Consider the following 26,897-nt stretch of genomic DNA (forward strand, 5'->3'; position numbering starts at 1 on the left):
TCCGCTCTTCAGATGAGCTAGCCTGAACCATCAGACCTTTCCAGTGTTCCCTGTGTCATGGCTGTCCCTGTGAGCAGCCTATATGGTTTGTATGCCTAAAGTCTTTCTGCATACACACCTTGCCACCATTTGAAAATATGGTGGCAGGAATGGTGGCCCTCTCTTTCTGGGAACTGAGTTAGGGATGGTACACAGAGCTCCCGGAATGATATGGCACTCCTCCCATATTAGTTTAGATCCTTGAGAAATTAAAGGGCCAGCTGCCTTCAGCTGATGGCCAATGTCCTGATGGTTGATCATTTCCCCATGCACTGTCCTGGGAGTGGAGGGGGACAAGGAGACTGTGGTTAGCTTTGTACCTTCAAAGCATCCCATGAGAGAGATGGGTACAGTTGCTGCCATCTTGGTTTGCTGGATGTTGCAGGAAGTTGAATTCTATTTCCAGTCTACTGTTTGAGGGGGAGAGGGAAGGGAAGGAGGACCTGGCCCGTTCACAGCCTCACCGTTAACCCTTCCATCCCATGCCTTTCTCACTGGATCAGAGGAAAGGACAGGGAAAAGAAATCCCGTGCTGTTCTTCTCTGCCGCATGCTGAGTGTCTTAATCTCCTATCACATGATGGCTCTTGATCTTTTGGCTTAGAAAGATGGTTTCTCCATTCTCTACATCAGCAAACTCTATAGTAATCTGGCTGTCAGATGGAAGGGACCACAGTTCAAGCTCATCCGGGACTCCTAGACACTTCTCAAATGCAGTCGTGTGTACGGGGTAGAGCTCAGTGGTAAAGTGCTTGCCTAGCACACTCAATACTCCACATTCCAAGTCCAGCGCAGCAATAACAACGCTCTGCAGTTAACCCGTGTTAACACGGCCCGGGGCCAGGCTCTGCAGTTACCTGTGTTAACACTCCCCAGAGCCAGGCTCTGCAGTTATCTGTGTTAGCACGGACCAGGGCCAGGCTCTGCAGTTACCCCTGTTAGCAGGGCCCAGAGCCAGGCTCCTCCTCCGCAGTTAGTGGTCTTGGTGGGTGGAGCTTTTGAACCTCCACAGGTGAATCCAAGGCATAGCTAAGAGGCGAGAGCCAGCGTCCTGGGTTTCTGTTTCCCACGTGTTTGCACATACTTCATCACACAGGTCCTAGAGGAGCCCTGCAATATGGTTAGTACTGACTTTTACATAGGAAGGAAATGGAACACGAAGAAGTCACGTCATGGCGGCTCCACCTCAGGACTTCTGATTCTGAGAGATGGGACAGATCCACTGTCACTCAGATCTGTATCACAATCTAAAAACATATCCCTTTAAAGAAAGAACGTAAATTAATTAACATCAAACTGTATCGTTCAGAACCTAATTATTCTTTGATTTGACGATGACCGCCCCCTAGCTGTTCTCCATAAGCATGTGCATATCTTTTTCCTTTCCTTTCTTTTACTTTGAGTCAGGGTCTCTCTCTACACAGCTCTAGCTGGCCTGGAACTCATTATGTAGACCAGGCTAGCCTCTAAGTCAGAGAGATCCACCTGCCTCTGCCTCCTGACAGCTGGGATTAAAGACCTGTGCCACCACTACCTGGCAGCACATGTATTTCTTAAATAAACATTTTCAATCATTGTTTGCTGTGTATCTACTTAACTGTTGTCTGTGTCTTCCCCCAGAAGATACATAGATGTCACAAGGGCACTGAATCTATTTAGTCTAGAACAGTCTATTGGGGGAGGAGCAGGGGCTGTGGAGATGGCTCAGTTCTTGGGCTCAGTGTTAAATCTCTTGTCACACAAGATTGTGGAGACTGAGGTTCAAGTCACCGGAACCACACGCATGCCAGGCGAGTGTATCAGCCAGTCTTTCATTCAGAGTCCGCAGAACAAATGGGCCGCATCTATGAGGCCTGGGCTCAACTTAGAGACGGCTTCTAAGAATAAAGCTCAAAAGAATCACGGATGACTCCTGACATCATCCTCAGCACACACATGCATTTGTGCCTACACATGCAAACAGCACGCATGCAAACACACATGCACATCACAGCTACACAAGACAATGGAAAAGAAGGAAATAGTTCATCATAAGAAACTGATGGGGATTTGCTGAATAAACACATGGGAAAATCATCTGCCTCTGTATCCCTGCAGATGAATCATGAAGTACATCTGGGGAAGTTTCAATTGGCTTTTATCTTTTGAGACAGGCTCATACTGTGTTGTCCATGCTGAACTTAAACGAGTAAATCTCCTTCCTCAGCTTTCCAGTGCAGAGCTAGGAAGTGAATTTCGATTTGCTTATCTACTTATTATGAATTGCATTATCAAGTCATTTATTTTGTCTTACCTGTAAAAGATTATGTAGATATTTAGTGTAATTTTTAAAACATTCAATTAAGAAGCATGATTGACTAAGTTGGGGTGGATCTGGGGTGGTGTATGGAGAACTTTTGAATAGTCGGATGGCTTCTTTGTCCTTTTCAAACATAACATAACTTTGTCCTTTTCAAACATAACATAACTTTGTCCTTTTCAAACATAACATAACGACGCTAGGTAAGCACCAGGCATCCGGCATTAAGCTGAAGATGCTTGATTTGCCGCAAAGATGTCTTGACATGTAGGAAAACGTGCTCTGAGTGCTGGTTTTCGGAGCTCTAAAGTGCCCTATGTTCTGCTCATGTTCCCAGCCACAGGAACTCATACAAGAAGAGCATCTGCGTGGACATGCTGCGCGATGGCTATCACAAGTCCTTCACTGAGCTCTTCGCCCTGATGGAGCAGTGGGACGCGCTGCGGCACGCTGCTGAGGTGCGGTCCCTCTTCTGGATGCAGAGGCCGCTGGAGGAGCAGCCGGACAAGCTGGACAGTTTCTACTACTACCTGACCAGGGCTGAGGCTGCGGAGAGGCAGGGTATGTGCCAGGATTGGTGGAGGGGCTGGGGTGCACAGAGTCGGGGGAGTGCACCCCGGGGAAGATTCCAAACTGTTGCCTTGTGAATTTGATACATTAAGACAAATTGTACAATTCAAGCTGGCCCACTGAGAGGCTTTAAGGAGTAAATGACTAGGCATCAGGCTCACTAGGTACAAAGACATCCTGGCGAGGTCACTGCAAGCCTGGGAAGATAGCATAGACAACCAAACATCTTCAGAGGTCCCCAACAGGTTTGAAAACCAAAGAGGCTTCAAAGCACTGTGGCTTGAAACCCACACTGGTTTAGTTTGTTTTATCTTAGCATTTATATAGCGAGTTTTGAAAATTTTGACATGAGATCCTGTTGGTTTGGATATTAGTTAAAAGACATAGGCAGGCTCTGCACGTTCGAGGCCAGCCTGGTCTAATAGTCCACAATACATGGTTGCTATTTCAATAGTTAACTTCCTGTTTTCTACAAAATAATTTTAGTGTATTTCTTTGCCATATTTTAATATTTTTCATAAAGCTAGTATTTTATGTTTAAAGTATTAATACTTTAAACTGTTTAATTATTTAATACTTTGAAGTATTTAAGAACTAAGTACTTAATCTCTGTTGTGTATGGACTTCATCGTTTAACATTTTTAGGTCTGCATTAAGATTTTGTTTTCATTGGAAAAATAAAAGAAAATTCTAGAATTTGGCATTCCACATTATTTTTTCCGTCAACATTCTCACTGAAAACACAAAAGCTTTCTTAAGGAGAAGAAAAGCCAGCGCTGTATGTGACAGCATGGTCTCTCACTTGGCCTTTACACGGTCAGTAGGCCATGCTGTCTACCACCATGCTGTGTACAATGAAGACAGAGAGAGAAAGAGCATGAGGGGCAGCCTGGTCCTCAGCTCGAAGCATAGACTGTAAAATGGAGGAAAGGGGACACTAAACACGGACTAGGAGGATTTAGTAAGAGAGGGTTGTCTATATTGTGGAAAATATTCTAAACTGCAGAATGACATAAAATAGTCTTTTGATGAACTTTAAAAATACAATTTAAAGATAAGAAATTAACTATTGTAAATAAATATGTCATGTTATTACAAAACGATCAAAACTTAAGTCCCAAATTCTACTATCAGAATAAAATCCTGAATTGATATTTACTCCAGAAATGGAATTAGCCAAGATAAAGCCCGCCCATTATTTATTTTATAAAGTTTAATTTCATCATCAGCTTAAATTGGAGGCTTCCATTGAGTAGCATGAATGTGAGGCAGGTATCTACCCTGCCGCGATGTGTCGTCAACAGCCAGTCCATCATGGAGCAACTGCAGGATGATGGACTGGAAGATGCTCAGGCTACAGGAAAGTACTTCTCTAATGTAAAAACCAAATGACAATGCCCCAGCTTTGTAACAGCTATAGTCTCATTCATGTGTGTGAGAAATAAAGGTGCAGTTATTAGTAGGACAAAATTACCTGTGCTCAAAACATACACGGGGTTATCTCCTATAAGATGGTATGGCTTTTGCCTTGCTGAAATATAGAAAATTAGAATTATTGCAGGAAGTATCACATAAGTATTTATACAATCATTACTGAGAACTTCATACAATTTTGTCACGCTTCACACATAAAGTTTATCAAAGAAAACTTGTGATCTGAATAAAACTTGCTCCAGAAAACATGGAATGTTCATGCTTGCTATGATTACCCTGAATGAATCCTAAATCTGAAAACACATGTGTATGTTTTAAATGTTTACATGTGCATCTGGAATGCAGAGATCTGTCTTGGGGCTTCCAGGTCCCATCGAGTGTCATCTCTGACTGTGAGATGGTAACCCTGAAATAATGTGTCTCTGAGCATTTTCATTGCTTCCTCAGAAAGACCATCTATTCTAGGCATAAGTTCATTTCATCAAAGCTATGACAGGAACGGTGTCATCCGTGGCAGGAATGGTGTCATCTGTGGCAGGAAGTGTCAGTCCAGCCTCTGCACATGTGCACAGCAGTAACCTGAGTTATTTAAGTCACCAAACACCTCTTGCTGCTTTATAGCAAAATTGTTGTTAAACAATCTAGCCATTCCTGTTTTGGGTCGTCTTCCTTGGTTAAAGTGCCGTCGATGGCACAAAGCTCACGGTCCCCAGTGTGAACTCCTTCTGTGCCGCTTGTAAAATCACTCTTCATGAGCCCCAAGAAGCTGACGACGAAATGATGATATTGATAACTGCAGACTGAAGGTAGAGACAGTTCAAAAGGGCCTCACACCTGACTTGTAAATTTTGATCCAGGGTTGAGTAGTTTCTTTACAAAATTTTGTAGTACACACAAAATCTGCTGTACCCAAGTGGACTTTCCTATGATGTAAGCTTTATGCAGAGTAGAAAAGGGAGGGAAACATTGTCCGGTAAAGGAAGTTTGAGTGACTGGGTTAATTACCGCCGCGCTGAGGCGTAACTTTCCACATCATCAGAATCAGAGCATTGCGTGTACTTTTGTGTGTTGTGCTACTTCACTAGTAAGGAAAGTTAGTAAGAATATCTCTCTGGCCTCCATAATTTTCCAACAATATCATAATGCAAAATGCATCCATTCAAACTTCAAAAGTCCCCATAGTCTACCACAGTCTCAGCACTGTTTAAAAGTCAAAAGTTCAAAGTCTCTTCTGAGTCATATAGTCTATGTAGTCCCCTATAAAACCAAAATCAAAAGACAGATCACATACTACCAACAAATAATGGCATAATATGTACATTACAGTTCCAAAAACACAGGGAAGGGAACATAGAAGATACAGGACCAAAGCAAGACCAAAAACCACCTGGGCAAACTCTAAACTGCATCTAAAACGCTCTTCAGATCTCCAACTCCATTCGGCTTTGTTGAGTGCAGCACACTTCTGTCTCTTGGGCTGGTTCCACTTCCTGTTAGCCACTCTCCTCAGCAGCTATGCCATGACTGATATCTCTAACATCTTGGGGTCTCTGAGGCAGTCCAGGCTTCACCTTCACAGCTTCACATATGGCCTCTCTACTAGGGACATCCCTGACACATCCCTGGCCTCGGTGACTTTATTCCCTAACTCCTTTCTTCTGTCTTTAACTCTAAATCCAGAACCACGTGACTAGACCTGTAACATGGCCCCCTCATTCTTCAGTCTTCCTAGATTCCTTCCTTCACTGCCTCAGCTTGTCTGTCCTGAAACTTGCTCTGTAGACCAGGGTGACCTCAAATTCTGAGATCCACCAGCCTCTGCCTTCCTGGTGTTGGAATTAAAGGTATGCCCCATCACACCTAGGCTCTCAGCTTTTCTTTAGTTCCTTTTCACAAGTTGGAAAATTAGTTGCATGGAATTTTGCCTTGAGGTCATGGCTCCTTTTACTCCATTTCTTAATCCACTTACCTCACTGAGCACAGGATTGAGCTCCATCCCATGTCTGGTTTTCTTTTCATTCTGTAATTACCCTGCTCAGCTTGCTCCTTTTCATTATAAATCTTCATTAGAGTTACCACTAAATATCACATGACAGAGACTATACTAGGCTGTTTGGAGGTTTCTTCTGCCAACAGAATTAATCTAAAGCTCTTATCCTCAGACAGACTCCTTGGACAAAGGCAAAAGGCAACCACTTTCTTCACCAAAATATCACAAGAACAATTTCTAAGCAATATACTAAAATTCTGTTCCTCTGAAACCTTTTGAGTGAGCCCCCCAGAGTTCAAATAATTCTTAGCACCACTGTCTTCCATGCTCCTACTAGTTTGGCCCATTAAACAGTGCTTAAAGCATTCCACTGCTTTCCTAACCCAAAGTAAAAAGTCCAAATTTCTCCAAACAAACACAGGGTCAGGCCCAACACAACAATACCCCAGGCCCTGGTGCCAATTTCTGTCCTAATTAGGGTTTCTTCTACTGTTGTGAAGAGACACCATGACCATGGAAACTCTTATAAGGAAAACATATAATTGAGGGGGCTCACTTACAGTTTCAGAGGTTCCGTCCATTATCATCATGGTGGGAGCATGGCAGTGTGCAGGCAGACATGTGCTGAAGAAGTTGCTGACGGAACTACATCGTGCATGCAGCAGGAAGTCAATTGACTCACTGGGCAGTATCTTGACCATAAGAATTTTCAAAGCCTGCCCCCATGGTGGCACACCTCTACTAACAAGGCCAAGCCCACCTCAACAAAGCCACACCTCCTAGGTTCCACTCCCTATTGACTCCTGTGCACAATGACTGCTGTTTAAAGGTCATTTTGTCAAGGCTGCAGTGACTCACTCCCACTCCCAGGACGGCAGTCCTTGGTTACACAGAGGCGGGAAGATTGTCACGTGTTTGAGGCAAGTGTGGGCCCCTAAGTTTACAGGATCAAGGCACACTTTATTACCACACAAACAGCTTTGCTCAAGTTCACTATTGTAGCAGCATTTGTGAAACAGATTACACAAATACACATGACCACACACTTATAAACACAGATGTTACTCTAGGAAAGAAAAGTCGGAGATGCATATAACAAATTACCAGAAATTTGAGTAAAAGGAATGACTCACATTTTCAATTTTAAAAGTATCCCAAACAGAAGCATAGACATCTACATTTTTAGCCTCACCACACACTTATATTTCTTGAACGATTGGTAGAAAATGGAGACACACATATATCATCCTGCCCTAAGTATCTTGGGCTTCCATTTCCTTTTCTCCTTTTGCATTTGCTTTTATTTTGCCATGGTTTGGAAACATTGATTTCTCCAGGCTTAGTGATGATGCCTTTAGACCCGTCACTGGGATATGGAACAGTCCCCTCCTGCCCTTTTTCCTCTCACCCTCCCCCATATATATATATATGAAACCACTGGCCCCACTATCCTCCAAGAGGAGCACATTCCTAACAGGTATTGTCCAGCTCTGTTATATAAATAAGTCCTTTTACAATGAAATATGTCTCAATTTCTAGTGTGTCTGCATTTTTGGAAAGACGCCTGCCTATTGCTTGCCTCATGTCTACATCCTTTGATTAATGTGATTATTTTAACAGTTAAATGATGTTTTGCATCAGTTTTAGTTTTCAAGACATTTGGCCATGGATTTAAGAAAAATATGGAAGTAATTTGCGGTATTCTGTGTGTCCTGAGCGGTGTTTCTGATGCAGTCTGGTTTTTCCTCTTTGTACAGAGTACTACGAAGAAGTGTATAACAACTTATACGCTCTGGCCTGTTACTTCGATAATTCTGAAGACAAGTGGGTGCGGAATCACTTCTATGAACGGTGCTTTAGTGTTGCTCAGCTGATCAAAATTGATGGTGGGAAGAAAGAAGCAGAGGCGCAGGCGCACATGGGCCTTCTGTTCGAGGAAGAGGGTGAGTTGGCACTCTCTGGGCGGCCAGGAGGGGGGAATCCTGAGACCAAAACCACCTTGACGGTTAAGAAGAGGACCAGAGGGTAAGGAGGCAAATTGTTGCAGTTAAACAGCAAAAGCGTGGGACTGACGAGTCCGTGTCAGTGTTCTTCCAAGAACAGTCCCCCACTCGATTGCTTGCTGTCCGCGCAGGAGCAGCCGGACCTAGAACAGCCAGCATTTCTTCCTCAATCATTCCCACACCTTTTCTGCATCCCCTGCTGTCTTTCTCAGGTCACATGCTGCAGCCTTTGTGTGTTTGTGGTGGTTTAGTTTTGTCTGGTTACAAAACTGTTTGGAAAAACGGAAGGTTCCTTTGTGAATTTCTTAGTGCTCCTCCTCCTCTTGCCCGGATCAAAGTATAAAAACTATAGAAATCGGATTCTACCTTGAGATTTTACAGTAATTGCTGAAGGAAATGCTTCTTTAAAAAAAAAAACTTTGTATTTAATGTTATAATAAGACAACCCAATATAAAAACCAAATAGCAAAACAGTCAGGGAGCTGTAGAATGATGACTGATTTCACATAGAACGTTAAGAAACACATGAAAGGGTGAATGCAGATAATATGCATGAAGTATGTAGAGAGATGAAAATAGTTTATGAAACTGCTGTTTTAATGCTACGGTTCTCTGGGGAGGTAGTCAAACTGATTGTATATAATATTATATATCTTATATATAATAAAATATGTGTGATATATAATTTGTGGCTAGGGTGATGTGGGACTCTGCTTCTGTGCTCTGGGAAGCTGTGGCTAAGTTGGCTGTACCCTAGAGCACAGAGGTCACTACAAAGTGACCAGGGACCATGCAATGTGAACAACACAGGTGATGTTGGAAACGCCAGCTGCGGTGAGGGATCCTGCAGGCTGGCCTCAAGCTGGGGGGTATTGATAGGACTTGGAAGTTGCTGGGATTTAGAGCCATGCTCTGAAAGAGGAAGCACAGCTGCAGGAGGCAGCAGGAACTCCCTGCTTTCAGTGGGAATCACAGAGGAGAGGACTGGAAGGAATGGCAGCATCTGTAGTTGAAGGTGAGCCTCTACACAGTCCCACAAGGAACGGCAGAGCGAACCTGCAATACCAACCATGGGGGAAGGGGAAGAGGAGGGGATGTGTCTGAAAAGCTGCCACCATGAAATAATTCACGATCCTAGAGAAGCTAAATAAGAAGGTGAATCCAAAGACAAACATATAGGCATCCTCCTGAATATTAACCTTCATCAGGCGATGAAAGGAGACAAAGACAGAGACCCACATTGGAGCACCGGACTGAAATCTCAAAGTCCAAATCAGGAGCAGAAGGAGAGGGAGCACGAGCAAGGAACTCAGGACCGTGAGGGGTGCTCCCACACACTGAGACAATGGGGATGTTCTATCGGGAACTCACCAAGGCCAGCTGGCCTGGGTCTGAAAAAGCCTGGGATAAAACTGGACTCGCTGAACATAGCGGACAATGAAAACTACTGAGAACTCAAGAACAATGGCAATGGGTTTTTGATCCTACTGCACGTACTGGCTTTGGGGGAGCCTAGGCAGTTTGGATGCTCACCTTACTAAACCTGGATGGAGGTGGGCGGTCCTTGAACTTCCCACAGGTCAGGGAACCCTGATTGATCTTCGAGCTGATGAGGGAGAGGGACTTGATCGGGGGAGGGGGAGGGAAATGGGAGGCGGTGGCGGGGAGGAAGCAGAAATCCTTAATAAATAAATAAATTAAAAAAAAAAAGAAATAACTCAGAAGAAGCAGATAAGAGGTATCTGAGAGGATGAATTATGCCATCCCATTACAATTCCAGTTTGTGATGTCTAAATAAGCACTTCTCTGCCACCGACCACCATGTGGTCATGAACTTACAACTGAGCAAGATCCATTCAGTATTCAGTGTTCCCGTACATTTATCAAATACTGATTAAGAGCATAGTGTCCAGGGTGAACAAGACCAAGTCCTGGTCCACAAGGAGCCCAGCTGTTTCTAAACATGTAGCTGAGTGTGTTGAGTAAATTCATATTACTGAGTGACCAATCTCTAGCCCTTCACCTTGCCAAATGGACACTCTGGGCCATTTCCCTCTTGCTTAGTTTTAGAATCTCTGAGCACATTTTGATGACCATATTGATGCATCACTGACTTTACTGTTTCATTTGGTTATTTGTTCATTCATTCCACAACTCTTGGGAGTGTCCCTTGGCCCTAGCTCTGTGGTTGCTCATCTGGTTTGATGGCATACACAGGAGCTGGCCTGAGATGAGTGTGGGAAGTGTGATTCCTGGGGACTTCTGCAAGGTAACACTTGAGGGTGTTTGCACTGGTCACACATATATCAATGTAAAATGCACTAGTGTGTGTACTAAAGTTAGTGTTTGTCTTAGAAACATTTTGAAGACTTTGTCTTCGAAGCTATGTTAAAGTTGGAGTCTGTTGGTTTACTCTAGAACTGCTTTTTGTCGGATGTAAAATTGTGCTATCTGTGCCCTTAACAGCACTAGGCTCTAGAACCCCATTTGCATTGTGGCATGAACAAACAGCCAAACCAGTGTTGGCTGCAAGTCTAGAGATTGCTCGCTTGGTGACGAGGACTGTCTGTGCAGATACTGCAGCCTGGGGAACTCACAGAGTATCGATACATGCAGCTAGAAGCAGGGGCCCACCTGCTGTAGGGTTCCTGCTGAGGCCATGGTGCTGTCCCTTCCACTTGTCTGACCTGATTGATCCAGACAGGCAAATGGAGGCCCCACAGCAACATCCAGTCAACAGCTGTGCTCCGGGGCAGGTGGCAGCTTCCTGATTCTGTGGGTGCCCCCCTTCAGGTTTAAAGAGGATGCTAGCCAGCAGATGGCAATGGGCAGGTTGTCAGGGCCCGAGCTAGCAGGCTATGGCTCAGGGCAGGGCTCCAGCTCCCCCAGGGAACTGTAGAGCAAATGAGGGACACAAGCAGATGCCATTGTCAGAGACTGGGCACATGGCTGCAGTCAGGGGTAATGTGCAGCCCACAGGCACAAATGTAACCAGTTCTCGTCCAGAGCTTCTTGGCCAAGTCAAATATAACAGAGACTCACATCCCTGCTGCTGCTAAGGATGGGTGAAGTAGCCAGTGAGCCCTGGCTTCCGTCTCAAAGGCAGGCAGGCTTTCTTCAGTGCGAATATCTGTGACTTATCACAGAGTAGTAGGCACGGAGCACTCAGGTGCTGACTAAGTCTTGCAGTAACTCACTGGCTGCACCCTCCTTTAGAGTCATGATCTTGTCCATAAGGACCATATCATACGGCCAGTGCTCACACTGTATCTGGTGGCCATTGAAGAGAGTACCCAGATACTGGAGCAATAGGAGATGTGCTCATTAATTCTGGAACAGGTCTTGGAGGGCCAGAAGACTTGGGAGAACATGTGACCAGAGGGAAGAGCCATCTCCTCCCTTTAGATGAGCCGAGGCCAAGACACATAGCAAGATGGCGTGACACATTAAGTCCCCCCCTCCCAGATTGACAACACCAGACTTTCTTCTATCATCATAAGAGGGCTGTGTCCCTTTCCTGTCATCATAAGAGGGCTGTGTCCCTTTCCTGTCATCATAAGAGGGCTGTGTCTCTTCCCTGTCATCATAAGAGGGCTGGCCCCGCTTACAGTTGCAGTAGCGTTATTGTTGGATAGAGGGAGTGGGAGAGATGCAAAGCCACATCATCGGTTGAGGAAACAGCAGCCCTTCCCCCTTCCACTTTCAGTGACTTAGTACCTGAGCCAAGCCTTGCTTTTTGCCCACTAGACAGAAGCAAGAAGACTTGCTTGTTTCCATAGAGCTGTGTAGGCCAGTCTGGTTTTGGATGGACTAGGTTGGAAGGGTCAGCATGGACAACTTAGCCCTCCACTTCAGTCCACCTTACCTTCCCAAGCCCTGCTCCTTCTCTCCTCAGTTCCAGTGTGCGGCTTCTGAAGACGATTTCCTAGCACTCAGCAGTGCATTCCTCTTCACCCCAGACTGCATCTAGCTGCTGTAGAAGCCGAGAAAGACAGCCCCATGTTCTCCTGAGTGATAAGTGTTCAGGGCAGAGCATGTACAGAGATAGGCAGGGGAACTCTTGGAAGAAGAGCTTAAGAAGGGCATAATTTCCACTCCAGAGAGCCTGCCACCACAATATTAGTGGAGAGACTGTTAAGGTTTATTGGTCTTTACAACATAGACCCTAAATTCCTTCAGTGCCTGGGAAACTTTGGAAGAAAGAGAGAGCCTTCATGCTTGGCTCACCTCAGTTCAAGCCCTGGAATTGATTGATAACTGTCAGTGTGCTGGATAGATACTAGATAATGTCTTAGTACAGATTACCTGGAGGCCAGATGTCTCCAGGACCATCATGAGAACACACTAGGGTGACCACCAGGAGTGGAAGGCAGTTCTGGCAATAATGGCAGAGGAGGGCACATCACTAAGGAACTGTCTTTACTATTTTGATTTCATTGAAAAGAGGTAGAATTTCTGCTCTCTCTTTTCCTTGTATACTGATGATGAGAGATCAAACATCTTCCCCTATCTCCATATTTATCCATCTTTTTAAATTCATGCATGTGTTGGGGAGGGGCATGTGGAGGCCAGATGTCACCCCTGGGTGTTATTCCTCAGTTTCTCTATTCTTGGGTTTTGGAGATAGTGTCTCTCACTGTCCTGGAACTTGCTCATCAGGCTACACTGACGAGGTAGTTGAACTAGGATCCACCTGTCTCTGGATCCCCAGTGCTGAGACTGTAAGCATGCACCACTATACTCAGCCTTTAGTTTTATCATGTGTACGTGTGTGTGGTCTGTGTGCATGTTTATATGGGGGGGGGGCTTGTGTGTATGCACACATGCATTTTTGTCTGAGTATTCATCTTGATTATTCTTAAACCCAGAACTCACCAGTTCAACTCTTCTAGTTAGCCATCTTACCACAAGGACACTGTCTCTGTCATGGCTGCCTGACATTTACATGAGTGCTGGGAATCCTAACTTTTATCTTCCAATCTGGGAGGCAATCAGTGTACCCACTGAACTATTTCCCCAGAACCCATAACCAACTTTTTTTTACATGGGTTCTGGGAATTGAAGTCAAATCCTCATGCTTGTATGCAAACACTTTACTGATAAGCCATCTCCTTAGATTCCTAGTCCTTAATGTGCTGTGCAATAATACTTCTGTACTCTGTAAAGATATGTTGCTAATATTGGTTTAATAAAATGCTGATTGGCCAGTAACCAGACAGGAAGTATAGGTGGGACAATCGGACTAAGCAAAATCTGGGAAAAGGAAAAGAGAGACACAGTCACCAGTCAGGCATAGAGAAAGAAAGATGAGAAAGCCTTACTGAGAAAAGGTACCAAGTCATATGGCTAAACATAGGTAAGAATTATGGGTGAATTTAAGTCATAAGAGATAGTTAATAAGAAGCCTGAGCTAATAGGCCAAGCAGTTTATAATTAATATAAGCCTCTGTGTGTTTCTTTGGGACTAAAAGGCCATAGGATTGGGCAGGACAGAAACTTCCATCTACATTAATGATCATGAGGAATATGTCCCCAACTGTGATTTTTTTTACCACAAATTTTATTAAGGTCAATGTGGTTCAACTTCCTGTCATTAAAGTATCTCACTTTAGCTAGAAGTAACTTTAGTTAGAGGTAACTTCCTTTAGCCAGTCAGTCTCTTGTCTGACTCTGTCTCTCTATCTCTCTCCTCCTCCTCTCTCCCTCCCTCTATTTTCTTATTCTTCTCCCTCCCTCCCCTTCTGCCACATACAAAGAATTCCAGGCTGAGAGCCTTAACCTCCTGCTGATTCCTGCTAAGAGTCATTGACTCTTGAAGTCACACTCTAAGTGGACACTGGTCACTCCAGTTTGGGACTATTGAGCTGATGCTAGTTTAGACTTACTTGAGAAGTATGCTGTGTGCCCTGGGTAGGTGAGTAGTTTGTTGGGACAGCTGTCATGCTAATGAGAGACCACGGCAAACTATTCTGGCAGCGCCTTCCTAGTACTGCAGCCCTCAGATAGAAGACTCACAAAGGCAGGAAGAACAGAGCAAGGGTGGGCCCCTCTGTTCTACAGGCTCGGGATGGCTCAGGTAGTGTCCTTACCCATCTGGTACTGTTAGGACACAACACAGTAGCCACTGGATATGGAAGAGCCTTGATGCAAGCCAGCTGAGCATTAAAGATTTGTGCATCTTTTTGCAGGACTGGAAGGGCAGGAGGGTGGGAGAAAGGGCTGGAGGAGAGGCTTGCACTTAGTCTTAGGGGATGGCATCTACATAGCACGCGTAGCTACAGAGGCTTTCAGAATTTGGAAAACACGTCAACCTCTCCTCACCATGAAAGGACGACAGGGTCAAGATCAAGATCAGTTGCCTCTAGCTCCCACCTAATGGGTCTCCATGGAGCTTCTGAAAAACTAGCCTGTAGGGATCTTTTCATCCTAGATCTGGGGATTCTGCATAAGGACTGCTCTCCTTAAAGAGAGTAGTTGGCTCAATGTAAACATTCATCTGTGATGTCTACAAAAAACTGGAACAAATGCCTCAAACTGTAAAGGAAGAATAAGAGATAAAGACAACAAGACAATGATAAATAAGGAGTTGTCTAGGGGAAGAACACACCTGGGAGGAAAGCAATGACCAGAATTATCTCAAAAAGGCTTTGCTGACCCTAAAATATCTTAGGATTAAAATAGCTTTTCTACTCCAGTGAATGGTCATAAAGAGAGGTCCACAATGGAATTGAATAGAAGACCCGGACTTTAACCCACAAACCTATGGTTTTCGATAAAGGAGCTAAAAATATACAATGGAAAAAAGAGAGCATCTTCAACAAAGTGTGCTGGTATAACTGGATGTCAATCTGTAGAAGAATGAAAATAGATCCATATTTATCACCATGCACAAAACTCAAGTCCAAATGGATTAAAGACCTCACTATCAGTCCGAGCACACTGAACCAGATAGAAGAGAAAGTGGGAAGTACTCTACAACACATGGGCACAGGAGATCGCTTCCTATCTATAACCCCAGCAGCACAGACATTAAGGGCAACATTGAATAGATGGGACCTACTGAAACTGAGAAGCTTCTGTAAAGTATAGGACACTGTCACTAAGACAAAAAGGCAACCCACTGACTAGGAGAAGATCTTCACCAACCCTGCAACTGACAAAGGTCTGATTTCCAAAATATATAAAGAACTCAAGAAACTAGACTGTAAGAAACTAATCAACCCAATTATAAAATGGGGCACTGAGCTGAATGGAAAATTCTCAACAGAAGAAGTTCAAATGGCCAAAAGACACTTAAGGTCATAATCAACTTCCTTAGCGATCAGGGAAATGCAAATCCAGACAACTTTAAGATACCATCTTAGATCTACCAGAATGGCTAAAATCAAAAACACCAATGATAGCCTTTGCTGGAGAGGTTGTGGAGGAAGGGGTGCACTCATCCATTGCTGGTGGGAATGCAAACTTCTGCAACCACTTTGGAAATCAGTGCGGCAGTTTCTCAGGAAATTCGGGATCAACCTACCCCTGGACCCAGCAATACCACTCTTGGGAATATACCCAAGAGATGCCGATCATACAACAAAAATATATGCTCAACTTTGTTCATAGCAGCATTGTTTGTAATAGCCAGAACCTGGAAACAACCTAGATGCCCTTCAACGAAAGAGTGGATGAAGAAAGTATGGAATATATACATATTAGAGTACTACTCAGCAGTAAAAAACAATGACTTCTTGAATTTTGCATGCAAATGGACAGAAATAGAAAACACTATCCTGAGTGAGGTAAGCCAGATCCAAAAAGAGGAACATGGGATGTACACACTCATATTTGGTTTCTAGCCATAAATAAAGGACATTGAGCCTATAATTCGTGATCCTAGAGAAGCTAAATAAGATGGTGAACCCAAAGAAAGATATATAGTCATCCTCCTGGAGATTAACTTTCATCGGGCAATGAAAGCAGACAGAGACAGAGACCCAAATTGAAACACCAGACTGAAATCCCAAGGTCCAAATCAGGAACAGAAGGAGAGAGAGCACAAGCAAGAAACTCAGGACCGCAAGGGGTGCACCCACATACTGAGACATTGGGGATGATCTATCGGAAACTCAACAAGGCCAGCTGGATTGTGTCTGAAAAAGCATGGGATAAAACCGGACTCGCTGAACATAGCGGACAATGAGGACTGCTGAGAAGTCAAGATCAAGGACACTGGGCTTTGATCCTACTGCACGTACTGGCTTTGTAGGAGCCTAGGCAGTTTGGATGTTCACCTTACTAGACCTGGAAGGAGGTGGGAGGTCCTTGACTTCCCACAAGGCAGGGAACCCGGACTGCTCTTTGGGCGGATGAGGGAGGGGGACTTGATTAGGGGAGGGGGAGGGATATGGGAGGCCGTGGAGGGGAGGAGGCAGAAATCTTTAATAAATAAATAAAAAAATAAAATGCTAAAATCAAAAAAAAGAGAGAGAGAGAGGTCCATATTTTGAAGCCTGCTTGAAAGTCTTTTGAATACTTCATGAAGAACCATGCCTACATACATGAGAGAGAAACCAGGCTGCCTTGAGACAGGAGGCAAACAAAGCTCCGTCTGCTCATCTCAGCCACAAACAACAGAGGACAGAAGAGTCTAGTGGGAGGAAGAGATAGGGACGATGGGGGCCAGAGGAGAATACACAATCTACATTTTGGTTCTCTCACAAAGCCACCAGAAAACATTCCTAGCGATTCCTGCTTTAAAAGCACCATCAACAGGCTGGAGCCATTAAGAACACTAGCGGCTCTTCCAGAGGTCCTGAGTTCAATTCCTAGCACCCTCATGGTGGCTCATAACCATCTCAGAGGGATCTGATACCCTCTTCTGGAATAAGAGCACATTTACAGATAGAGCATTCATACATAAAGTAATATTTTAAAAAAAGGCACCTTGAATGCAGCTTCCATATGTACTGTAGTCTAGAGCAAAACTGGTCAAAATGAGAAATTCAGGACAAGGGAAGAAGCCTCATGCAAAGAACTAGCTGTAAACATTCAACCTAAGTGTCTGCAAAGCCGTGTTTACTAAAAAGAAATTAAATGGTTTTAGTAGATGATACATAAAATTAAGTACAATAAAATAAAATAAATTTAATTTTCTCTTTATGCTTTTCCATATTTACCATATTTAGAAGTAATGTTGATTACTCCTTTAGCTTATTTTAACTCTTACAAGACATACTTATTATTGTCCTTACCAGAGTGCAAAATGATTTTTAAATCATTTTAAACAACATCTATGAAAAAAAGAATATAAATAAAGTACAAATGGGAAATGCAAACATTAGCTTGCTTTTTCTAATTTGTTCTAACCCTTTATTAGCCTAGCAAATAAAACAGAAAACCTTGGACTCTTACTAAAATGAACTGAGTCATTTTAATAAAATTTTATTTATTCTTTGAGAATTTCATACATGTAAAATTTGTTTTGATCCCAGATTGCCACCAACGTGTCTCCTTCCCAACATCATGCCCTTCTATCCCTTTCTAAATAACCCATGAATTCAATTAATGTAGCCTTATATGTGTGGGTGTGGGGTGACAAACTGATGCTCACGGCTCAGAGAAAACTGACTGTCCCTCACCAGCAGCCATCAGGTGCCGATAGTTCCTCAGGTACCAGGGAAACGTTAGAAGCTCTCCCTCAGAGAGAATCACACATGTATTTTAAAGGTCCACTGCCAGCAGTTATGTTAAGATCAGTTTAACTGGGCCCAGGGAGTGGCTCAGTGGGTAAGGTGCCTGTAGAACATGCATGGGGACCTGAGTTCAGATCCCAAGCACTCATGCAAAAGCTGGTCAAGGAAGCATGAGTTGGCAAGCCCTGCACTGGCACGGGGGCAGCTGGAGACATGTGGGTGCATGGAGTGCGTGGTCAGCCAGCACAGCTGGACTGATGAGCTTCAGGTTCAGTGAGAGACTCTCGGAATCCAAAATGGAGGACGACCGGAGGGTCAAGCAAGTAAACCTAGTGTCAAGCTCTGACCTCCACATGCACACATGTGGCCACACAGCATGTGCACACAGCACACACACACACACACACACACACACACACACACACACACCAATCCATACACACCAAAAATTCAGTTTATCCTAAATATCACAGACAAAAAGAACCGGAGTCGTTGATCTGGTCTTGACACCCATTCTCAGATTGTGTCAAATCTAGCTTATTTTAAAATGAGATTTCCTGAGAAACATTTCTTAAATGAACTGGAAAGAACAGGTAGGCTAGGAGGCTGCATATTATGGTTTTCCATGAGGAAAACCTTTGAAACAAAGACCAAACAAGACAAAAGGATGAGGAAAGCCGTTGTTGATTGTGCTCCTCTTGTGCCAAGTATAGGATGGATTCAAAGGACAAGATACCTCAGACTGTCCTTGGACAACAGGGTTTATATCTGTCCATTTCTCTGTCTTCTTGGGGATTAGTCTTATTTTTTTATTTTTAAAAATAGATTTATTTTATTTTACGTGTCTGTCTGCTTGCCTTTTTGTATGTATATGTACCACATGCATTACTGGTGCCTATAGGATCCAGAAAAGCACACTGAATCACAAGGAACTAGAGCTAAAGATGGCTGTGAGCCACCATGTGGATGCTGGCTCCTGTTCAAGAGCTGCAAGGGCTCCTAACGAGTGAACCACCTCTGCAGACTCCTGGAGATTCATCCTAACCTCCAGTCCCTGCAGACAGCTCTGCTCATAGCAGCCCTCCCTCTCTGTGTGCCTCAAAACAATGTTCAGAGACTTCCCCTCCTGCAGACCGAAGCCAGAGCATACTGAGTTCAGAGTTCCCCCAAGCAGGCTTGTCTCTGTGCAGAAGCAGAGAGAGGGAAAAGTCCCTGAGGTCAGAGGTGAGAGTAGAAAGCTTTCTATTAGAAACAAAGTTGAGAAATTTGAAGTGCAGTTTTTAAAATTGGTTTTTAAAGACCCAATTCACATGCATTAAACAAAAGTAAAAACTATTTTAAACACTCATAACCATGGATTAAGTAATATTCTTAGGTAAAGGACATTTACAAATTGGTGAGAAAAGCCACTAAATAGGAACTGGAACTAAGAGAATAAATAATTGAAAGAAAATAACTCAATTTAATCGGATAATAAACAAGGAAAAGACCAATGCTAATACATATTTTTTTTTTAGTTTTTTAGGTTTGTATGTGTGTGTATGTCTGTGTGAGAGTTTATTTTCATCATGAGCACACACGCCCGTGGAGGCAAGCAGTGTTGAACACCCTTAAAGCTGTAGTCACAAGCATTTGTGAGTTGACGTGGCTGCTGGGAACCACAATTGGGTCATGTGTAAGAATGGCATGCATGCTTAACCACTGAGCCATCTCTCCAGCCCCATCATGGTATCTTAAAAAGTAAATCACTCAAAAACTTTGGGGGTATGTTATAAAAAAAAAATTGTGGGTCTGGAGAGATGACTGAGTATTCAAGGTTGTGTTCTATGCTCTCTTCTGGCCTCTGCTGACACCTGCACACATGTGCACACACGTGACTTATGTCCACAAAGACACATACATGTAAATAAATATTTTAAAACTTTAAAAGGTCAAAGCTAAGAGAAGTGGAAAGAAGTTAATTTAAAGTTCCTTCTCCACTTCACATAAAAATGTTTTTTTCACCCTAATAAGTAAATATGGTGGCACACGTATCCACAGAAATCAGAAGACGAGTTAAGGTAGATACTATGTGCTCCAACCTCCCCTTTAGAGGCAAGGAAGCTGACGCTCAGTGACAAGACAACTTACCCATCTTCCAGAGTTAGTAAGTGGAGTATAGGAATCTTAGTGTGGTCAACTTAAAGCCCCATCAGCTTCTTCATTGTTTGATGTCATGTAAGCATAGAACCAATGCCTCTCAGCTACTTTAAACCTCCATGTATCAATCTGCAGGATTTCACTGATTTTATGAACATCTATGCTGTGCATTTGTGTGGATATACGCATGTCATAGCATATGAGTGGTGGTCAGGGGCCAACTTAGAAGAATTGATTCTTCCCTTCTTACTCACGGGCCCACAGTTCAAATGGACTGAATTCAGGTCATCAGACCCGTGCTTGACCTGTTGACCCAGCTCGCCTGCCCCTCCAATTGCTATTTTTATTGTGAATCCTTATCTGATATTTAAGGTCTCTCAAAAGCAGTCTTCCTTTGCTATGTGATGATCATTTGATTTATAATGAAACTCATGTTTCTGGTAACCAGGCCTCACACTTTCCCACTCCATGGTCCTGGTCTAGACCTCTAGTTCTTTGGGCTCCATCGTTATCTCTTAAAACCTTCTGTCCTTTTTATAGTGCCTCTGTGAGTTTTCTACTGGCTAGTTTTACTCTAACTGAAAAAGAACACACACACACACACACACACACACACACACACAGAGAGAGAGAGAGAGAGAGAGAGAGAGAGAGAGAGAGAGAGGAGATCAGTTCTAACACTACAAAAAGGCTCACCCTGCAAAGTGAGCCCCATTATTCTGCTTCAATACCCTTCTCTAGAGGCCTCCCCAGTTGAGATCTTGTACATCTGAAGGGCTTTAAATCCTCTCAACAGCGCTTACATCTCTATTAATTTTTAATAAAATGAAAGAGAAAATAAAATACCACACTAAAAACTGATATATCCTTTGCATGTCTTTTAGTTATTAAGGTTGTTTTTCTAATAAACTGGCAAATGCTATCCCATGACAAATAAGAAATTACAATAAAATTTCTATCAATTTTGGTGTGACATCTTTGGTTATATTAAATGATTATATTTTTACCTTTTTTAGCACTGAATATCATGATAATCAACTTCACTTTAAATGCTAAAGAATAAAAATAAAATTACATTTATAACAGAATATGTAATAAAATAAAAAGCCAAAATGCTAGGAAGGGATTATTTATAGGAGACACTAAAGAGTTTTTGAAAGTCATTTTGTGTTGTTTCAGATTCTGTTCAATGGATCACTCCCCCCATGACTGCGCTATTTGGCACGTCTAAAATGAGCCTCTCATTTTTCATGTGCACTGAGGAGATCCTTGACAGACTGTTTTTCCCTGAAGTAATATCTTTCCTTAAAGAAACCTTTGTCACTGGACTGTATTAGTTTTCTGGGGCTTCCGCAGCAAAATACTGCTAACGGGGTGAGCTAAACAGCAGGAATGTGTGGACTCATGGTTTTAGAAACTTGGAGTCTAAAATCAAGATGACCTCAGAGTTTGGTTCCCTCTGGGATCTGGGAAGAAAGGCCTGTTTCAGGCCCTCTCCAGCCTCTGGTGGCCCAGGAGCTTCTTGGTTTGTACACTGCGCCCACTCTTCACGTCATCTCCCCTCTATATGTGATCGTCATGTTGATGTAGGCTGCCACAATGTCCCCTCAGAACTGGACAAAGACCCTCACCCACGCAGTCATATTCACAGATACTGAGGGGTGAGCTCTCAGCCCCATAGCATCCTTGGAAAGCACCCACAGCCTGTGCTACTGAGACGAGGTGGAAGTTTCAGGGGTGGGGCTAGCAGAGGAAGTTAAGTTGTTCCGGAATCTGACTCTTCCTCTGTAGCTCCACTTACCATGCTAAAGATGAGCAGTTCTGCTTAAGTGAGCCCTCTTGCCCTGATGGTCAATCATTCCACATAAACCGAAGGAAAGAAACCAGGAGTTAAAATAACATTTCCTTCTTCTGAGTTGACTTTCTCATCTAGTTTACCCACAGTAACAAAAATCTAGCGCAACACCTACTCCATCTACCTGCTACTCGACCACAAGGAGAAGCCAGTGCTCTAGAACCATATCTGGGATCAAGTCATTGTCCCTGAAGATAAAAACCTGAAGCATGGCTGTGATCAAAGAAGTTTATATGATGCTTCAGAGACCAGAGGCCTTGAGAGTTAAGACAATGAGTATTTGCATGTAGAACTGCATGGGCAAAAAAATATACCAAGTGACACACTGCAGTCTCCAGGGCTGCTGTGTCTAATGGATCTGTGGTGGAGGAAGAGAGCAGTGTTTACTCTGTGGAGAGATAGAACCTTGTCAACGTCCAAGGCCTGAGCTGCCTCTGGAGGGCATGTTGATGTCCATATGCCACACTGGGCCCATGTTACTACCAAAGGCCACACTGATGTTTTGGTTTTTACCACCAATACATGAGGCCATGTTGACGCCCATGGGCTGTGATGCTGCTGGAGGCCATGAAGATTTGTTGTCAACTGAGACCACATTGATGTCTATGGTCCATGTTGCCAAAGGGGGCTGTGTCTTGGGTTCTGCTGCACCCAGGGACTGTGTTGATGTCCATGGCCCATGTTTGTAAGTGGAGATTGCTCAAACATTTCCCAGCTGCCCAGACCCAAATAAGCATAGAAATTATATTAATTACAACAATGTTTGGCCAATGACTTAGGTATATTCCTAGCTAGCTCTTTTCTTAAATTCACCAATTACTATTAATCTGTGTATCACCACAAGGCTGTGGCTTACCAGAAAAGGTTCTGGGTGTCTCTCTCCTTAGGCAGCTACATGGCATCTCCTTGACTCTGCCTACTCTCTCTCTAGATCTCTTCCAGCCTGGCTATATTCCGCCCTGCCATAGGCTGAAGCAGTTTCTTTATTAATCAATAGTAATAAAACATATTCACAAGATATAGAGGGAAATCCCACATCACCTCCTCTTTTCTGTTTAAATAAAAAGAAAGGTTTTAACTTTACCATAGTAAAATTATATATATGAAACAGTTATCAAGCAAGAATTATAGTTACAACATTTAATCCATTTATATTTGGCAAATTAAGAAAATATTCTATCATCTATCCTATCTCTGTGAGTCTAAAATTTTATACCTAATTTATCCTTTATCATAACTAAGGAAAACTGTAACTATCTATTTTCAACTCTTCAAAGACCACAGAAGGATATAATATTAAATAAGAAAACAGGAAGTGCATTGTAAGGAACTTCCAAAACTCTAGAATTGACAGAGACATCTTGCTGCCTAGACAGTCACTTAAAGTTCTTCTGTAACATTGGAGCATCTATCTTCAGCCTACAGGTCCATAGTATCTGGGAGACTTTTCTATGAAGCAGGAAATTTGAAAAATTGTTTTGCCTTATTAGCAGTTTTTCAGTCACTTTCTCCTGGGTCCTGCAGAATGTCTGACAGACTCTTTCATGAAGCAGAAACCCTGAAGGACTGTCTTACCTTCTTTAGGCAAGTTCAGCAGTCATTTTTCTGTGAGTCCTACATGTATAGTTCATGTAGCATACCATCAAATGGTTCAGGAAAGAACAGTTTCTTGCCCAAATGGCTAGCCTTGTCACACTGAAAGCAAATTCCATAATGAGTTTGTTAGATGGCCATCAGTCTCTTTGAAGTAATTGGTGATGCCAGAAGCAGACACATCTCACTGTCAAGAAAAGTCTAAGTTCTTAAAACATTTTAAGTGCCATATTCTGTATGTCTTTGAAGTGTTAAAGATTATATATCTAACTGAAATATATCTCTGTATATCTAGAAAGCCTAACTATCGTGACTATAAGTTTGACTATCATAAATGACTACCTATTAAACTGTAGTTTTTAATTATACATTACATTTTTAAATGAGCTGTATAAACATACCTTAAACAAGAGAAGAAATATATATGCATATATTGTGTATAGTGCATAACAAAATTGACCTTAAATTTGTATCAATAGACAAAGATCCATACCAAGGCAAAGTATTCATTTCTATATCATATCCATTTTTTATTGAGAAAAACATTGATTGTGACCATTAACAATTTATAATCAACCTTCTTTAAATAAAAACAAACATTTATAAGCAATCATTTTGGAAATTTGGATGTAGTTTTCTCCAAACTGTTTGTTTTTTCCTGCTGTTTGTTAGGGAAAGTACTTGTAGGTTCATGGAGACCTTTTGGGGGAGTCTTGTTCCATCAAAACACATTAACCTGGAAGGAATCTACAGGTTTCAATCCTCTGTAGAAACAAAAGCAGAACATCTTCTTCAAGGTAACATGTCCTTAGACTCAAATTTTGAAGTCAAGATACCTTTAAAATATATATTTTGGTTTAGCCTAGCAGACTATACAATGAAATGTTTCTCTGTATATAGCTTATTTACAGTCAAAAAATTTTAAAGAAAACATAATAATATACATAATCTATACTCTCTTTGTATTTTCCATCTTTAAGTGGCTTATTTTTCTTTACCCCTTTAATCTATGGCTGAACTCTTTTCTCTTACTTTTTCTCTTTTTTGGACTTCTCTTCCAAGTCTTCATACATTTTTTAAACACATTGTGACTCTTTTATAGGGGTTTATTTTTTCTGAATCTGTCTTTATTGCATATCTGTAATCATTTTCTGACCAGAAGTGCCTTTTAAAAAAATTGCTAAGTGGGCATGCCAAGACCAATTCCACAGTTCTGCCTGTTGACTCTGCCCAGTCCAACATGGTTAAGGTATGTTCACTGCCTCTGCTAGCCACACTTATATCCCCAGCTCAACTGGGGCACAGAGGGTCTATATCACCATTAAACAGCTAGTAGCATGCTGCTCACAAACCCCATTTAAGTGTTCCTACAACAGGACCAGCATGAACCAGGAAGCTGGCTATTAAAGGAGCCATGCAGATTTGCTGCTAACACTGAATCAAGAAGCCTTCTCTTAAAGGAGTTGCACCTCTACTTGTGGCCAGAAAACAGAACCTATCTGAAAAAATGTGGCTACCAAGAAGCTACCCTTGGCTCCTGTTTTTGTGGTTCTAGAAATCCTTTTTTTTTTTTTTTAGGTTTTATGTGGAACTATACCCAGATGGTGGGTGCCATTTTGTAAGTGGAGATTACTTATATGTTTCCCAGCCATCCAGACCTAAAGAACCAAAAGCTACATGGATACCTGTGGCCTGTGCTGCTGCCTGAAGCCATGTTGATATCAATGGACTGGGCTGTCACCAGGGACTGCACTGGTGTCTGTGGCCCTTTGTGCCACCAGAGACCATGCTGAGGTCTGTGGCATGTGTTGATGCCTGATGCCAAGTGGATGTTCATGGTTCATGCTGCAGCCAGATACCATGTGGAAGTCCATGAACTTTGTTCCTGCTAATTATAAAAGACAAGGGAGCTGCTTTTGCTCTGATATGAATGATGGCAAACTCTTAGTTGGGAAGGAGAGATGTAGAAAGTTTCTGTGACATACCCTACCCCCACCCAAAAAGTAACAACCTAGACAGAAAGCCATTAAAGAGAACTCTTAAAATTTGTGATAAGGATAATGAAGTATACCTCTCTACAATAGAAGCATACTGGTATGGTGGGGAGTGGGAAATGACTCACTTTTCTAGAAATTTGACCATGCTCCAGAGACATAAACAATATAAACTGGACTTGCATTTTTTTTTTTAAAAAATCTCTTCCTGGTGGAAGGCCAGAAGGGTGCAGAGTAGACTTGGGAGGACTGGGAAGTAAGGGTGACTAAGATGCATTATAGTATATTCTCAGATAATCAATAAAACACTGGGATAATAAAAAAATGAATAGATTTGAACAAACAGAATAAGTCAGATGTATTGTCAATACACAAAATGACAGAAGCAAGGACATTGGTATGTAAATACCCATGTTTCCCTCACTTACAAGGTAGGTGCTCCCATTCCCACTATGAAGATGCATAAACCAGGATAGCAAGAATTTGAGGTTTTCCTTTTCAAAAATGGATTTGTGGTGTTATCTTATTGCAGCAAATACCAAATATGAGGCCTAGTTTCTTAACAGAGTTCATAAAATAACATGTAATCTGTAGACACAATGCCCTACAGAGTGTCCAGGACTGAGACTTTGTCTTGGTTGGTGACCCTCTGAGTCCTGCCCCCAGCCCCATTCTGCTCTTTCTTCCAGGAACTTGTTTTGTTTGGTTCCTTATGTATACAAAATTGCAGCTTTTGTTCTTCTGTGACTGCTGTACTGTTCATCACATCATGGGATGATGTCCTCAAGGTTCCTCCATTCCACATACTCAGGGTTGCCTTCAATTTTAAACTTGAATAATATTAGCTGACAACTGGAGCTGTCAGCACTAAAAGGCTCAGTGTCCCCTCCAGTGCAGGTGGTCAACAGTCACCTTGCAAGGCTCCCTTTGGTTTTATATTGTCCTTGATCTATACTTATAAAAATTATAATAAGAAAAGGTGTCTGAAAAGGAAGGCTCAGATAAAATTAAGAATGTAAATGTTTGGGGGGGGTTGTTGTTATTGTTTGTTTTTTCAAAACAGGGTTTCTCTGTGTAGCCCTGGCTGTTCTGGAACTTGCTCCGCAGACCAGGTTGGTCTCGAACTCACAGAAATTCACTGCCCTCTACCTCCCTAGTGTTGGGATTAAAGGTGTGCATCATCACTGCCAAGCAAGAATATGAGTGTTCTATCTCACTTTTTAAGTCATCTTGCATTTGTTAACCAATCAAACAGTTGGTCTTCTTGCTTCTGTGCTCAGCCCAACCCCAGCCCAGGAATCC

The 26,897-nt window shown here is 42.7% G+C and overlaps 1 protein-coding gene across 1 annotated transcript in view; it reads left to right on the forward strand.

Moving 5' to 3' along the window:
* Positions 1–26,897, forward strand: part of Ttc29 (tetratricopeptide repeat domain 29) — a 127,295-nt gene that overhangs the window by 29,793 nt on the left and 70,605 nt on the right. Inside the window, exons 5-6 of the mRNA XM_041663330.1 lie at positions 2,675–2,898; positions 8,089–8,274. Coding sequence (XP_041519264.1) covers positions 2,675–2,898; positions 8,089–8,274 — 410 coding nt within the window. The remainder of the gene's footprint in view (positions 1–2,674; positions 2,899–8,088; positions 8,275–26,897) is intronic.

The sequence above is a fragment of the Microtus oregoni genome, unplaced genomic scaffold (genome assembly GCF_018167655.1).
Source record: "Microtus oregoni isolate MIOR12 unplaced genomic scaffold, Mior012 000014F_ref0000157, whole genome shotgun sequence".
Lineage (NCBI taxonomy): Eukaryota > Metazoa > Chordata > Mammalia > Rodentia > Cricetidae > Microtus > Microtus oregoni.